Raw genomic sequence first — 14,471 nt, forward strand, 5'->3', positions numbered from 1 at the left:
GCGGCGGCTGAGGGCGGCCGGAGGGGGGCGGTGGCGGCGGCGGCGGGGAGAGGCGGGCCGAGCTGAGGGGCGGAGCGGGGCCGCGCTGAGCGCCGGCGTGCTGCGACCGGCGGCGTGGGCCCGGGGCGGCCAGCGGAGGCCGCGGCGGAGGTGGGGCTCGCTCGCCGCCGGCGGGAGCGGGGCGGTTGCGGCCCGGGCACTGCTGTCGGGCCGGGGAAGCCGGCCCGCTCCCGCGGCGGCGGCAGTGGCAGTCTGGGCACGGCCCGCGGGGTGGCGGCTCCCGCGGGCCAGGCGGTGAGGTGGCGCGGGGCCGGGGGGGGCGGGTGGAAGCCTCTCGCTCAGGGGCCCGCCGGTGCGTTCGCGGCGCGCTGTGCCGCGGCCGCGTTGTGACCCGCCTACCCTTCTTGTTGCCAGGAGCTGGCCGAAGGCGTTCACGGAGCGTTTTGGAGAGCGAGCCTCTGGAGAGGGGTTGCCGGCGGAGGTAAACGTGGGCGCTGTTCCGCCGTTTCTCCCTTCCGCAGGAAGCGAGGGGGTCGTGACTCTGGTGCGAGGTGAGGAGCTTCGTGTTTCTGGCTTTTTTTTTTCCTCGTTGCTTTATTTCCTATTCCTGCGTGCATGTTTTCCTCAGTAGTGCCTGTTTTGAAAAGAAAAATGTAATCTTTCAACTGTGAAATCTCTCATGTTGTGCTGCTTTCTCATATACAAGTCTGTTGCTTGACTCTGCTGGATACCCCCTGTAAAAGGTCATCAGAGCATCTCTAATTGTAAGCTTTTAAAAACGATAACCCAGAACTCTTTTTTTTAAAAAAAAACCCTATCATAAGCTTTCATTTCTTGCTCAGTCACACATAAGATTTCTAGTGGTCATTTCCATTCTTTAGGTGTTTCCACTTTTTAGTTGTTGCCACTGTGATGGTAAGCAAAAGGGATCAGATAACTGCATGGACAATATCTCCATAAAGGTCTAATAAAACAAGTCAGCAGATCTTCCATCTTGCATCCCTGATGCAACCATTGTGGGTGCTTGGGAGCAGAGGGGAATTGCAGCCCTGCCCTCCCCAGACAGCTTCTCCAGTTCCCAGTGTTGGAGGCAGACAACGGGGCTGGGTTGCCCGTTGCCTGGGTCGCCCTGCAGGGCATTTCATAGGCTCTTCTGAGAGTACCAAGAGAGGGACACAGTGCTTTGTTGTATTTTGAAATACTTACTCAGTTTTACTGTTCTCTGAAAACTACTTATGTGTTTTTGACTCTCATTGTGGGTAACAGCTTCACAGTTCACATTGCATTGATACAACTCTGTTGAATGCATTTCCCCTCCTGGCTTCCAGATGAGGGTTTAACTGAAGGAAAATCCCTCCAGCTGGATGTTGCCTTATGGCAGTACACACTGCTGGGGGAATTTCAGTGAGGATGGGGTTTAGTTTTTTTGGTTTTTTGGTTTTTTTATATCAAGGTAGCTTACTACCAGTACACAGTGAACTGATACGACTAGCAGAATGGTATTTTGTGAATATCTAAAGGCTGCCATTCAAGAGGTGTATGTAGATGCTATCCCTATGCCTACTTTGGTAACTAGGAAACCTAGGAGAGAGTCATGTCCTTTTTCTCCTGATTTGAAACCTGAGCTGCTCTTACTCTGTAAGCTTGGCTGTGCAACAATGAAGATACTACTAGTTTAGCAAGGAGATGGTGAGTAGTAACCCAAACAGGAGTATGGGGACTTACTGAGCTACCAGGGCCTGTAATCAGGCCTGCCTGCGTGTCTTCACTGTTACTCTGGACTAGATCAATCAGAGCTAGAACAATTATACTTTCTCTGCTCCCATTTCATTTTTCTCATCCCTAAAGGTGTGGTCTAGGTGACACGAGTAAAAGACCCCTTCTGAACTTTCTGGGGGCCTGTAGAGGATTGCCTTCCTTCACTGAAAGCATAATAGTAGAGCCTGCAGATTTCTATCATACCGTCTAAATGCAGACAAACACAAGACACAGATTAAAGAAGGAAAAGGCAAATTAAAGTTTTAAAAATCCTTAATAAATTCAGGAACTTGGAGGTTGTTTCATGTTGTGATTCTGCTCTTTTTTTCTTTCATGTTATAATACTGCTACAATGCAGCTGCACAACAGTGAAAACTGAGTGGTCCTTCAGCTTGTGGTTCTGGAGGGTTTTTGGTTTTTAAAACCTGTAATACCTCCACCTGCTTTCTTTCAGCTTCAGAAGGGTCTCTTGTCACTGGTGTTGCCTTGCTGTCCAGTCTGCTGGGTTTTTTTATTTATTTAAAAAAAAAAAAAAAAAAGCAGCACAGCATGTGCCTTGTGGAAGATTTGTTAAGGATTAGCACTGAGCTGCTAATGTGAGGAGGGTGATAGTTGCCAGGATCAGTTTGATATGTGATGTTTCTCTTCTCCATTCCCAAGAGAAACTTCTGGTAATGATGTCCACAGCAAACAGTACAGTATTTGAACTAGTGTTTACCTCTTTCTTCCCTTCACAGCTAGGGTGGCAAAACACAAAAGAACCTCAGCATGTCTGTAATTCAGCGAGGGACGGCAACACTTCGTAAAGCAAAGAAGATCACTGTAAAAACATGTCTAGATAACCCCTTTGTTTTTCAGTGGAAAACCATAGATGGAGAAGATATGCATTTTATACTGCAGACTTTAGAAGAAAGGATTAAACATATTGGACTTAAAAAGATTGAGACTCCAAGAAAGAAAAAACGTTCCCTTACAAAAAAACAAATGGAAAGAAAGTGTGATACTAGCACCAATGAACTCCCTAAAGAGGAGGAAACAGAAGGCCATCTACAAAAACCAGGATGGACTGACATAAGTGTCAGAAGACAGCTTGCTATTGGAGTTAACGAAGTTACAAAAGCATTGGAAAAAAATGAACTACTTCTCTTGCTGGTGTGCAAGTCTGCAAAACCTGCCATGATCACATCGCACCTGATTCAGCTGAGTGCAAGTCGAGCCACACCAGCAGGCCAGGTTCCCCGTCTCAGTGAAACAGTTGCACCACTTCTTGGCTTAACATCCATTTTAGCACTAGGCTTTAAAAAGCAGTCTGATAAATTTACTGATGCAATAGAAGCAATAATTCCAAAGATACCAGCTTTGGAAGTGCCGTGGTTTCAGTACAAAACTGAAGAATCGGTGGCTTATGCACATACAGATTCTTCAGAAAATCAGGAACCTGAGCAGCTTGCAGAGGCGCTGGGGGATGAGCTCACAAGCCAGAAACGGAAGCGTACAGAAAGCAATCAGCTCGATCTTTCAAATGTAATTTTGCAGCCTTTGAAAATCAAAAAACTTGTTCCAAATCCAAATAAGATAAAGAAACCACCCCGCAAAAAGAAAAAAATTTTTCAGCATAACTGATTTTAGTTTAGTTCTTCATAATAAACTGATTTTTTTAATGCAGTATGGAGTACAGCTCTAACTGAGCTATTTGTTAGGCTTTACATTGTAAAGCACTTGAATCCAAGGCGAACTTTATGTTGCATTCAGTTGAGGTACTTTCTGCTTTAATAAAGAATATTGCTCAAACTTGGGTACGAGTCTTTATCTGGGGGTAAATATTTCATTTGCAGAGTCTTCATTTTACAGAGTTAAAATTGGTAACGAATATGCCGAAGTAATTTAAGACATAATAAGTACATCTTTGGAATTAATGCAAGGCATTAAACACATTTACACAGATGAATGTGCTTCAAGCAAAACAGCTTTGGGTCAAGTATTATTCAAACAAATCAATACCAAAAGTGAAAGTTTATTTAAACAAAGGTCCATACCAGTGTAACTTTTAAAGCTGGTTCAATGCTTGTTTCAAGTAAACAGCTGTAAAAGCACAGGCAGACTTCCCTTTTGAACTTTCATAGTTTGCTCTGCTGAACAATAAACTTGTTTTGGTCAAGAATGTGTGCAGACTTGGGTTCCATGTAGTACCTGGTGTCCAATATGCTGAAGGAAAAGCTTTATTTTCAAATACAGAACACAACCAAATTACCACTGCATTTTGAAAAAAAGACTTCTGTATGCAAACTATGAACACACATCCTGTGAGAAAATGTAAACTAACCTAAACTCAATTTGATTTCTAAACGGAGTCTAAAATTATTTCCCAGGAAATTGAGATAAGCCATATACTGTTGTATATAAAGTAGATGACAGCTATAACTGCTACAAGATTGAAAACATACCACATAACTTTTGAGTTTCCTTTAGTTTTACTGGGGACTATGAACAGTTTCCTAATGACAGTTGTGTTGTAGCAAGGAAAGAGAATAGTGCTGCAATTCAGACAACCAAAATCAACAGCTTAGGAATTTACTTGGCACTCTGTATTTTAAGCAAAAGTCAGTATGGTACTGTAGAAGAAAGCATAAAGTACCTTAATTGAATTACTTTGTTGTTCCTTAAAGATGATGGAATTTACTCCTTGTAGTTTTCAGAGAGTTGCTAATCTGTATTTTGGATTTATTTAGATGTGACTTCAGTTCATGATAGCAACTACAGAGAGGCAGTAGCAATGATTCTTTAGTCATGATGCTCCCTGAAGTTTAAACAAGAGTAAGACATTTAATGCCAAAATTTTTGCCCTCCCTGGCTGAGGGTGGCAAGAAAAGGTGAGGGGGTTTTTGCCCTGCTTTGTAGTCTTTCATACATGTCCTTTGTTCTGGGTTTTTGGATGGATAAAACTTTGAAGGCATGCTAGCACTTGTGTATTTAATTCTCATGCTGGCTAACTAACATTTAAATCTGAGCCTTTAAACAGAGCATGAGGATTAGCTTTGGTAAAGAACATAAGCGCACCACTTCGTTGCCTGCCCAGGTCTAGAACTCTCTTCAGGGATTTGTGTCACCTCTGCAGGTGATACAAAGTTACTCTGGGAAAGAAATTCTAGATGTTTCAAAAGACTGGTGTGAAAGGTGGCTTGCCAATCCTTGTGAAACCATCTCTTAGGTTTTGAGGAGCAAGTCTAATGCACAGACAGGTTCGACTTTGGAAACAACAGAAGACCCTCTCGTATTGAGCTGCTGACAGTGGCACCCACACAGATAATAACCTTTCCTTAAGTACCTGCTTAGGAAGCGAGAGTGAGTTGCCACAATTTCCACCTCCTGAGTAACTGTCTCACTGCGTGGGTGCAGGCTGGGACACACCTTCAAGATTCACATCCTCTTGATGCTGTGATGCTTCAGCAAAGCCCTTGGGCTGAAGAGCATGGCTAGCCAAAAGGTTTGAGCACTAAACAGGGACAGAAAAGACCATGCTGGATTACACAGCTGTTGGGCAACACACAGGTTCATGAACAGAATTCTCCAGGAACTGCCCCAACACTCAGGCTCAGATGCCCGCTTCCCTCATGCTCTCTGGCCTGTTAAGTTTTCTCTCTCAGCTACAGTCCTGCACAGCTTCTACAGGAGCATGACTCTGCCTGACCTCCCCTCAGTTAACATGCAGCATGAGCCAGAAAATGAGACAGAGAAGTTTACCGCTCAGATTTAGACGTAAGTGGCACTGCTTTCCCAGAAGACAGGACAAGAGTGGCCACACTCCTTCATGTGCAATTACCCCAAGATTAGGGCAGAAAGCCAGGCTGCAGGAAACCCAGGTTCAAGTCTTGTCTTCTATCTGGATGTATTTGGTCCCATCATGGCCTCAATGCTTTTCCAAACAATAGTACTGGGGAGGATTTGCCTTCCGATTTCAGAGAAGAGAGGAGAGGAGAAAAGAAAATGTCTGCCTACCATTTCTTCCACTTGCATTTTTTTGTGGGGAGAGAGGGCAGAGAACATGTGCATATCTTTCACCTGGCATTCAAGACCACCCCTCCGGATTAGGGAGAGCTAGGCCGTGATCATTTCTTAGCAAGGAAGTAGCTTAGCCACGAGGACAGAGCTATGCCCTGCTGTCCCACTTCACGTTAGGCAGCAACTCAGTGAGGACTGCCAAAGCAGAACGCACCGAGCCCCTTGGTGAACCACCTCCTCATCCCAGCAGGCTCCACTGCAAATGCCCAGCCAGGAAGGCACCTTCCTGCCTTTTGGGAATTAAGAACTTAAGTCTTTGATGGAGTTGAGATTAAATCCTTCTTGTTACCTCAGATATTACTACCATCGATTACATTTTCAGGCACTTAATTCTGCTCAGGCCTCACAGAGGGAGTCCAAGCTCCCTCTACACCATCTGTTACGGCAGACGGGTATCAGAGTGGCCGAAGTTGTAAAGCTCAACTGCACCATTAGATGTCTGAAAGATCTCCTTTGAAGCCCTTTTAAATTCATGAGGTCCCAAGCTGGTGCACACCCAGGGGTCAGACAAACCACGTTCAATCCCTTCCTTTGTTTGAAGGAGGCTGAATGCTTTAATCACAGAGCTATAACGCAATAAGGGAAAGTATTTATCGCTGTCCCTAGGGCAGAATCCTCTCACCACAATTCAACAAGAAAAAGAAACCAAACCACAAACCCTTCACACACTGGAAAAGGAGCGGAAAGAAAGTAAAACCCCACTGCTATAAGGAGGTGGGTAAGGCTAGAAGTTATGAAGAACAGACAAATTTATCTTCATCTAAATTAATGTTTTCAGGTACAGAATTCAACTTCCAGCAAAATCTGCTGTCAGAATTACAGGCATGTTTAAAAGGAAAGTTTAGACATTTGCATTTCATGAGATATTCAAGTCACATTCAAAAGATGCTCATAGCACAGAGGCTTCACTACCACAATTTGGCACTTTCAGCTAGAACAGTTTCTTACTGCAGATTTTCTCAGTGCTCACGTTACTGCAGCATCCATGAGCTGAAAGAACTGCTGTTATATCTAGCTATGATGCTACACTGGAATGCATATAAAGTGCTTCAGAAGCCGCTCTGGTTGCTGAGCATTCATGAGGGAATTAAAACAGCTCCCCCCAACAACAAAGATCAGCCCTCCTACGTTTCAGGAAGCGCAGTACAGAGACTTCCAAGGACTGAGGGTAGAGCATTTCTCTTCTGCTTACTAGCCACATACATAGCAAAACTTCTTGTTCCAAAGTCAGGATAAAAACACTACCAGGAACAATTTATGAATACGTATTTACACAAGATACTTTTCATTAGAATTACAGACTTCATAGGAAATCAAAGTAGACAAAGGAATATGTGCAATTTCGCAGAAGCGTTGAAAACATTCAAACTATAAATATCCTGATAGCACTACTAAAATTCTTAGTTTTACACGCAGGCCGATGTTATTCTACTGAGTCAAAACTAAGGTTTTGTGCCACAACTGTAAATTAAGTACAGTAATGTATTATCATTCCGGCAACATAGGTAACACCTGCACTGAACAGTGCGATACTGTTAAATCAATCCACTGATCTATTGAAGATCAAAGTACAAATCTGTATTTTTATTGATTTGGCAGCGTTGCTTATGGAGAAACAAATGCACTAGTTAAACCAGTACATTGTCATACTGCTCCAGTTACAAAAACATCCAGGACTTTCATAGAGCTACAAACGTATCGTACTTCATGATTTTCCCCCAAATGATGATATCCATGTGAAGTAAATAAGCAAAGATACTCAAGTTTGTATCCTTCATTCTGTTACACTGACAAACATACACCACCACTTAATAAATAGAAATGCAGCAGTTCATCCACATAATAGCAAATATTTTTGTACCCTAATCCACCACTGAAGTTCAGTTTGTACAAAACAGTCTTTTCTACAGAGTGGAAAAAAAATACCTTCTTCTCATCAAGGTGCAAGCTAAGCTTTAAAACTTAAATGAATGTGCTTTTATTCTTTTCATGGACAATAAAAGAGTTTCATGGACCTTCTGATCTATCTGAAAATGCATAAATTTGGTCACATATGGATGTCTTCATTGTTCAGGTTTAATGGACTATTTCAGTATCACTGACGTTGTGCTTTTACTCCTCTTGAACAATACCGTTCCAAGAGTTATGGAGATCAAATTAACTCAAACGATGACCTCAGAGTTCTAGAAACATAAATGTCCTCATTGTAATACAAGACCAACCTAAAAGGAAGAAGAAAAATACAGGATTTTAGTTCAAGCATGGGAATAAATCTAAACATCACCAGTCTTCTGCACCTCAATTATGGATCTTAAATATGACCAATTAAACAAGTTATTTTAAGACTTCTGCCCATTTTGCCCAGTGTAGATTAATGCACCATTATACCTAACAGAATTCAGAAGCTCTTTTTTTCTCCCTTACCTTTTCAGATTCCATGCCAGGACACCTCCAGTTGTACAAATAATACTGCAAATTTCCATCTCCAATCCCAAACTTGAGTTTTTCCAGGAATGTTTTGTTTTCCATTAAGTCTAGTGCATTGAACACATCAAATCCTTTCTGGCAACAGCAAAACATTTTTAAAATTTTATTTTTTAAAGTTTCAAATGATGCACAAATGATACTTTACACAGCAGCATACAACATCCAAGAGACTAGGCTAATTAAGTGGAAAAAAAGACAAGGGAATAAATCTTGCCTTTTAATTAGGTACACACACAAAGAAATTCTCCCAATAAAAAGTGAAGTATAAGGCACAACTTTGCTTGAAGATTATCTCCAAAAGGGTAGGAATTTTAAAACCACTTTCAGGGTTAAAGGTCTGAAGGGTCCGTAAAGCATTATCCTTATAGACACGCATTTTTTAGTCACATACAGTCTTTTGACACACATGGCCTATTTCAGCTAAAGCTGCATAAATACAGCTTACGATGTTTTTCAGCCTTTATCACTCTGTTAATGACAAACATTATATTTTTGTGATTTGGTCCTTTTCTGAAATGCCATTGTCTTTAGAACTCCAATCTTTGACATGTTACTCTCCCTCCTCTACTCCTGCACACCCTCTACTAACTCGTCTTTTCATCAACCTCCCAAATTCACCGCTCAAAGAGCCATTTTGCTCTTAGAACAGCCACATAGCCGAATTAGTCTCAGGGTTTTGTGTGGCAACACAAATGCACTCAAATCCCAACTCACTGTGAACTCTTAACAAGCAACATAAAAACAAGGTCAGTTAAGCCATCGCAGTGACAATCATCATGTCTAAATAGCTGAATTTGCTTGGGGGTCTGGATATAGGAGTCCATTTATTTGCAATGAACTGCAAGGGAGTCGGACCTAAGATCTTGGAGTCTTAACAGCACAAAGGCAGTGCACCAGCAGGACCTTCTATACTCTGAGATAAAAATAAGTTACAAAACAATAATGCTCAGTTCCTTAAGCACAAGAAGATAGTAAGGAACATTCTTTACTCAGTATAAAAACTAGATGTATTTTTTTTTTTCTTTCAAATAAGCACCCAACATTAGGAAAAAAGGGCGTTGAAGAAAAAGAACATTTTAAGCTCTCCATCAGTTTAGGACTATTTAAAAGAAAGTCACAAAGCACAGACAGTGAGTTTAGTAAGGTTTCCCACTACCTTACACAAAGATCATTCTGCGTGCAGATGAAGCTATGCTAAGTTAAATATACTGTGAAAAACACACAGAAACAAGACAAATAAGGTGGCAAGGATTTGACACTTTGCATCTAAAGAAGTAAATTTTGAAATAGTCCAAGTTAGTAATAGACAGTAACAGAAATCTCAGAAGGCAGGAAGGGAAGCAGGGGCAATAGAGACTTTGTCGGTACAGACACACTAATGAAGCTCTACAATTAAGCACTCAAAATTCAAATAAATAATAATGTCTACAGATGTAGTTTTAATTCAGTATCTAAACATGAGCAGGTTAGGTTCAGGTTAGTATCTGAGAGGTATAAAAAAGTTCCTGTTCAAAGATAGTTGCTCCACAGCTCTGCCAGACCATTAGGGCAGACTCAGAAGTGAACTTCCCTGCTTATAAGCTCTCTCCTGTTCTAGATCTAGAAACTTAGTGTCAGCTTTGACAATAAAATATGCAGGGTTTTGGGAGGATTATCCTGCTGCAAAATCCCACTCTCTCCATGCAGAATACATGGAAACTAAGTGCATAACTCCAAGTTTTGGGTTTTTCTTTGGAGGTCAGGCATTTTGTCCTTTAATTGCCAAGATTTTACTAGACTTAGTTCTAAGCTAATTTTATATAGTGTAATATGAAGATAAAAATCAACATTAAACTGACATGCAAACCCTGAAAGCAATCTGCTGAGTTGAATTTGTACCTCCAAAATGCATTCTTTGGGAGTAAGAGTACAGAAAGGACTGTGGTGGGTTGTCCCCAGCCAAAAGCTGAACACCCACCCAGCCTTTCACTCGCTCCTCTCCCACAGGATGGGGAGAAAACAGAAGGAAGGCAAGATGACTTATGAATCAAAATAATGACAGTTTAATAGAGAAAGCAAAAGCTGCACGCACAAGCAAAGCAAAAAGAGGAATTCATTCACTACTTCCCATCAGTAGGCACGTGTCAAGCCACTTCCTGGAAAGCAAGGTCTCAGCATGCATAATGGTTGTTTGGCAAGATAAACGCCATAACCAGCAGAATCCCCCGTTCCTCCTCCTTTCCTTCAGCCTTTATTGCGGAGCACATCATATAGTGTGGAATATCCCTTTGGTCAGTTGGGGTCAGCTGTCCCAGCTGTGTCCCCTCCCAACTTCTTGCCCACCCTCAGCCTACTTGCTGGGGGTGAGAGAGAGAAAGCTCTGAGGCTGTGCAAGCACTGTTCAGCAACAGTCAAAACACTGCTGTGTTATCAGCCCTGTTTTAGTCACAAATGCAAACAGCAGCACCACGTGGGCTGCTAGGAAGAAAGTTTACTCCATTCCAGCCAGACCCAGTACTTTTGTAAACAAAAAACTGTGAATAGGACTGCATTTATCATTTCTCTTCCCTTGCCTCACCTCTCCTCACCTAAAAGTCCAAGTGGCAGACCTGCAAATGTAATTAGGCATCTAATGATACAGACAGGCCCAGCACGTACTCTGGAAATCCACAGGTGTCTAAATACTGGTATTCTTACTTTATGATGGTCCATTTAAAAGAAAAGAATCACATGTCACATTCAGAGAGAAATGTAGACAGGGGAAGGTGCAAAGCCTTGCGGTTAGACCACGTAACTGCTTCCTTGCCCATTCCATCTGTGGCCTAGTGAATGGCCAGCCACTCAGCTCTTTATGCCACACTTCAAATGGAGACCAACGTTTATTCCTTTTTCCACTTTGACTTTTAAGAATAAGTAGTACTAGCATTTTTAGCCACTTCTGAAAATTATGCTAGCCACCTTCCTACATCTTCATGTATCTTAACACCTTTCAAAGTCCCTCTCTGAACTTCCTTTGGTATTATTCTGGAGCCTGAGTAACAAGGTTCTATATTCCCCATGACTATCCAGGAGTTTTCCTTGCCAAAAATAGTTATTCAACTGAATACTGCTTATAGGTCAGCAAGCCTCAGCAAGCAGTTCACATCATAGATATCAGTTCAGCTGCAGTGCTGCACGAACATGGCTGAGACAGACAAGTTGAAGACTATGTGACTGCTTTCATGCAGCCTGAAGTCTGAACAGATACAGCCCTTGACAGACCATCACTGGCTTCATACAGGATCAACACAGAAATCCTGTGCCACATGCAGTGCAGTGCAGATGGCCCTGAACATGGTCAGCTGGAGCACAGCTAGCATCTCCTTGCATTGAGCACTCATCTGGTAGGTGTAATACCACAAGCAGTGCAACAGCAACAGTTCAGCTAGGAGGGGCAAGCTTCAAGCCTGAGGAGCAGAAAACACGCCCATGCTCTGCAGCATGTTGGGAATGGTTGCTAGAATGGATACGATGGACTGGATGAAGCCTGTGCAGTGCTGTGAATTGCCAGGGCTAAACAGGTGTCTAACAATTCAGAGTGCTGGGATGTGCATCACTTGCACAGCTCCATACCACAGACTACTTTGCCATCGGTGTTTGCACTGCACTCCCATGACACCCTAATGATTAAGGGCCGAGTGTTAGTTTTTCATCAGGCAGCACTGATAAACTCTTACAATTCTTATGTTTAAAAACTTCATTTATAGTCTCTTCCCTTCCATTCAACTAAACCATCTATCAGTGTAACGCCATGCATGAAGGTGTGCTTAAAAGCTACAACGTGACATCATCTACACAGCTTTACAAGCAGCAATTATTAACAAGATAAAATGATAAAGCTTGCACAAATAAACTTTTACATTTTGTAGAAATAAAAAATAGTTTAAACAAACAAATAAAAGGTATTTAATAGAGCTTATTAGCTCATCTCCAAGGGAGACTATTTTAGTGATACTTTCCGTTCTTCTGGTACTTAGTGAATATGGTCATCAGTGTGCTCCTGGATGTTTACACAGTTCAAGCTATTGCAAACACTTGATCTTCATGCACTTGTCATTCCCTAGCATCACCCAAAGTAAAAAGGAAAAAAAAGCACAGTGTTTTATATTTTAATATATATACTGTATATGCTCATCAACTGCATTCTGTGCTACAGACAGTAGAAGAAAACAGAATCAATGGCATGGATAAATTGCTGTCAGTTCTCACCTTGCCACCACTCCTAAGAATACTTTTGTGAAAGAAGCAGAAGCAGAACACCCCCCCGCCGCCAACTTACCAATTTAGCTATAATGAGTGCATCATTCATTAAGTCCAAGAGAGGGGTCTCTGTATGAATATTGTAAAAGGAATAGGCAGCTTTGAGGCTTTTATGAACAGGATGGTGCATCACCGTTGAAGGTAATGTGTAGAAACTCAGGAAGTCTGTTAAAATACCACTTGAGCCCTAAAAAAAACCCAAGTCAATTAATAAGAAATAACCGCTTAGTTATTGGTTAGGCTGACATTGCAGTTGTACAGAAAATAAGTAATAAATGCAGCACAGTTTTGCACACCGTAAGTATTATGGTATAACAGGTAATCCTGGCTAAGAAATTGAATTCTTGCCAAGGATGTATCTATGCATCAAAGCAAGACTGAAGCCTGAAAAGGTCACTTCAGAAAAGGAAACAAACATTTAGATTCTTCTAGTCTATTACACCAGTAACATTTTGACAACCAATTGCCAAAGCATTTCAATTTGTTTCCCAAGCTTAGCCTGCTATAAACAAAGCTAACAAAGCACACTTCTGAAAAAAGGTATAGACATTTTTTCCCCAATTTAACTTATTTTTAAAATCTGATGAAGTTCACATTGAGGACTAATTTTCTTAACTTTCTAAAGAAAAAGAAAAAAATATATTATGCTGGTATACAAAGCATATATAAATCAGCTGTAGTGATTATTAATCACAGAATCATTTAGGTTGGAAAAGACCTTTAAGATCATTCAGTCCAACCATCAACCATGCCCACTAAACCATGTCCTGAAGTGCCTTGTCTACATGCTTTTTGAATACCTCCAGGGATGGTGATTCAACCACTTCCCTGGGCAGCCTGTTCCAATACCTGACAACAGTTTCAGTAAAGAAATTTTTCCTAATATCCAATCTAAACCTCCCCTGCCACAACTTGAGGCCATTTCCTCTTGTCCTATCTCCAGCCACCTGACAGAAGAGACCAGCACCCACCTCACTACAGCCTCCTTTCAGGTAGTTGTAGAGAGCGATAAGGTCTCCCCTCAGCCTCCTTTTCTCCAGGCTAAACCACCTGAGTTCCCTCAGCTGCTACTCATAAGACTTGTGCTCCAGGCCCTTCACCAGCTTGGTTGCCCTTCTCAATCAACAAGCACAATCCATTTGCTAGACAGCAGTGCTAAATCACACTGAAATTCTAGTAAGACCAATAGTCATCAAAAAAGGTACTTATACAGAAATCTAAAGTATCCTACATAAACTTTCTTAACGTTTCACACACTTAATGAAGTTTAACCATCTTCAAGAGTGTAGATTAGTAGGAAATGGGAAATAATTATTACATGGGTTATGACCGACATGCTAAGCACAAAAAAACTACCCAGATTTTCACTCCTCCTATTCTGATTGGGTCTCCTGATATATCCAAGAAGATAAGGCAAAGGAGACACAAAAATGCTTGTTCTTGCTTGTTTGCTTTATTTTTGAATGACTGGTGCCCACTGTTTTGAGCTCAATGAAGGACCTCACATGGATCCTTAAGTTGATAGTACTTCTACAGTAAAAAGTAAAAGAGTTGAACCCATCACGTGCAAAAAAGCTATTGTCTTAGAACAGGTACAGATTCTGTAGTAGAGATAAAGTAACAACAAATAACAGAAAAGTTATTATTCTGTAGTAGAGATAAACTAACAACAAATAACAGAAAAATTATTAAGTCACTCACTAAATTCAGTAAGGATGCTGAAGATATTAATTCAGGAATTATACAGAGTATTTTAAGGTTTTACCTCTGCACATTACAAAGATGACTGAAAAATCTGACACCAACTTCTCCAACTCACACAGGTCTTACAAAGATTTTAAGCACTAACAAACCTACATTTTGTATAGTGAAAAACTAGTTCAAGAGAC

At 41.5% G+C, this 14,471-nt stretch overlaps 2 protein-coding genes across 5 annotated transcripts in view; one reads left to right on the plus strand and one right to left on the minus strand.

The window, feature by feature from the left end:
- The first annotated feature begins 31 nt into the window (after window positions 1-31).
- On the plus strand, window positions 32-3,549 carry RPP38 (ribonuclease P/MRP subunit p38). Of its 4 annotated transcripts, none has more exons than XM_030009419.2 (3): window positions 32-150; window positions 415-551; window positions 2,496-3,549. In XM_030009419.2, the coding sequence occupies exon 3, from the start codon at window positions 2,527-2,529 to the stop codon at window positions 3,379-3,381; it is 855 nt and encodes a 284-aa protein (XP_029865279.1). In that variant the 5' UTR covers window positions 32-150; window positions 415-551; window positions 2,496-2,526; the 3' UTR covers window positions 3,382-3,549. The 4 variants fall into 4 exon arrangements, with proteins under 4 accessions (XP_029865279.1, XP_029865281.1, XP_029865280.1 ...); XM_030009421.2 differs by having other exon boundaries at window positions 415-481; XM_030009420.2 differs by lacking the exon at window positions 32-150 and adding an exon at window positions 173-299.
- A 203-nt stretch (window positions 3,550-3,752) lies between these two features.
- NMT2 (N-myristoyltransferase 2) overlaps window positions 3,753-14,471 on the minus strand; it is a 38,879-nt gene continuing 28,160 nt past the window's right edge. Inside the window, exons 10-12 of the mRNA XM_030009418.2 lie at window positions 12,602-12,769; window positions 8,242-8,379; window positions 3,753-8,039 (exon numbers count right to left, since the gene is read on the minus strand). Of these exons, the coding sequence (XP_029865278.1) occupies window positions 8,019-8,039; window positions 8,242-8,379; window positions 12,602-12,769 (327 nt within the window). The 3' untranslated portion in view covers window positions 3,753-8,018. The remainder of the gene's footprint in view (window positions 8,040-8,241; window positions 8,380-12,601; window positions 12,770-14,471) is intronic.

The sequence above is a fragment of the Aquila chrysaetos genome, chromosome 3 (assembly GCF_900496995.4).
Source record: "Aquila chrysaetos chrysaetos chromosome 3, bAquChr1.4, whole genome shotgun sequence".
In the NCBI taxonomy this organism is placed as follows: domain Eukaryota; kingdom Metazoa; phylum Chordata; class Aves; order Accipitriformes; family Accipitridae; genus Aquila; species Aquila chrysaetos.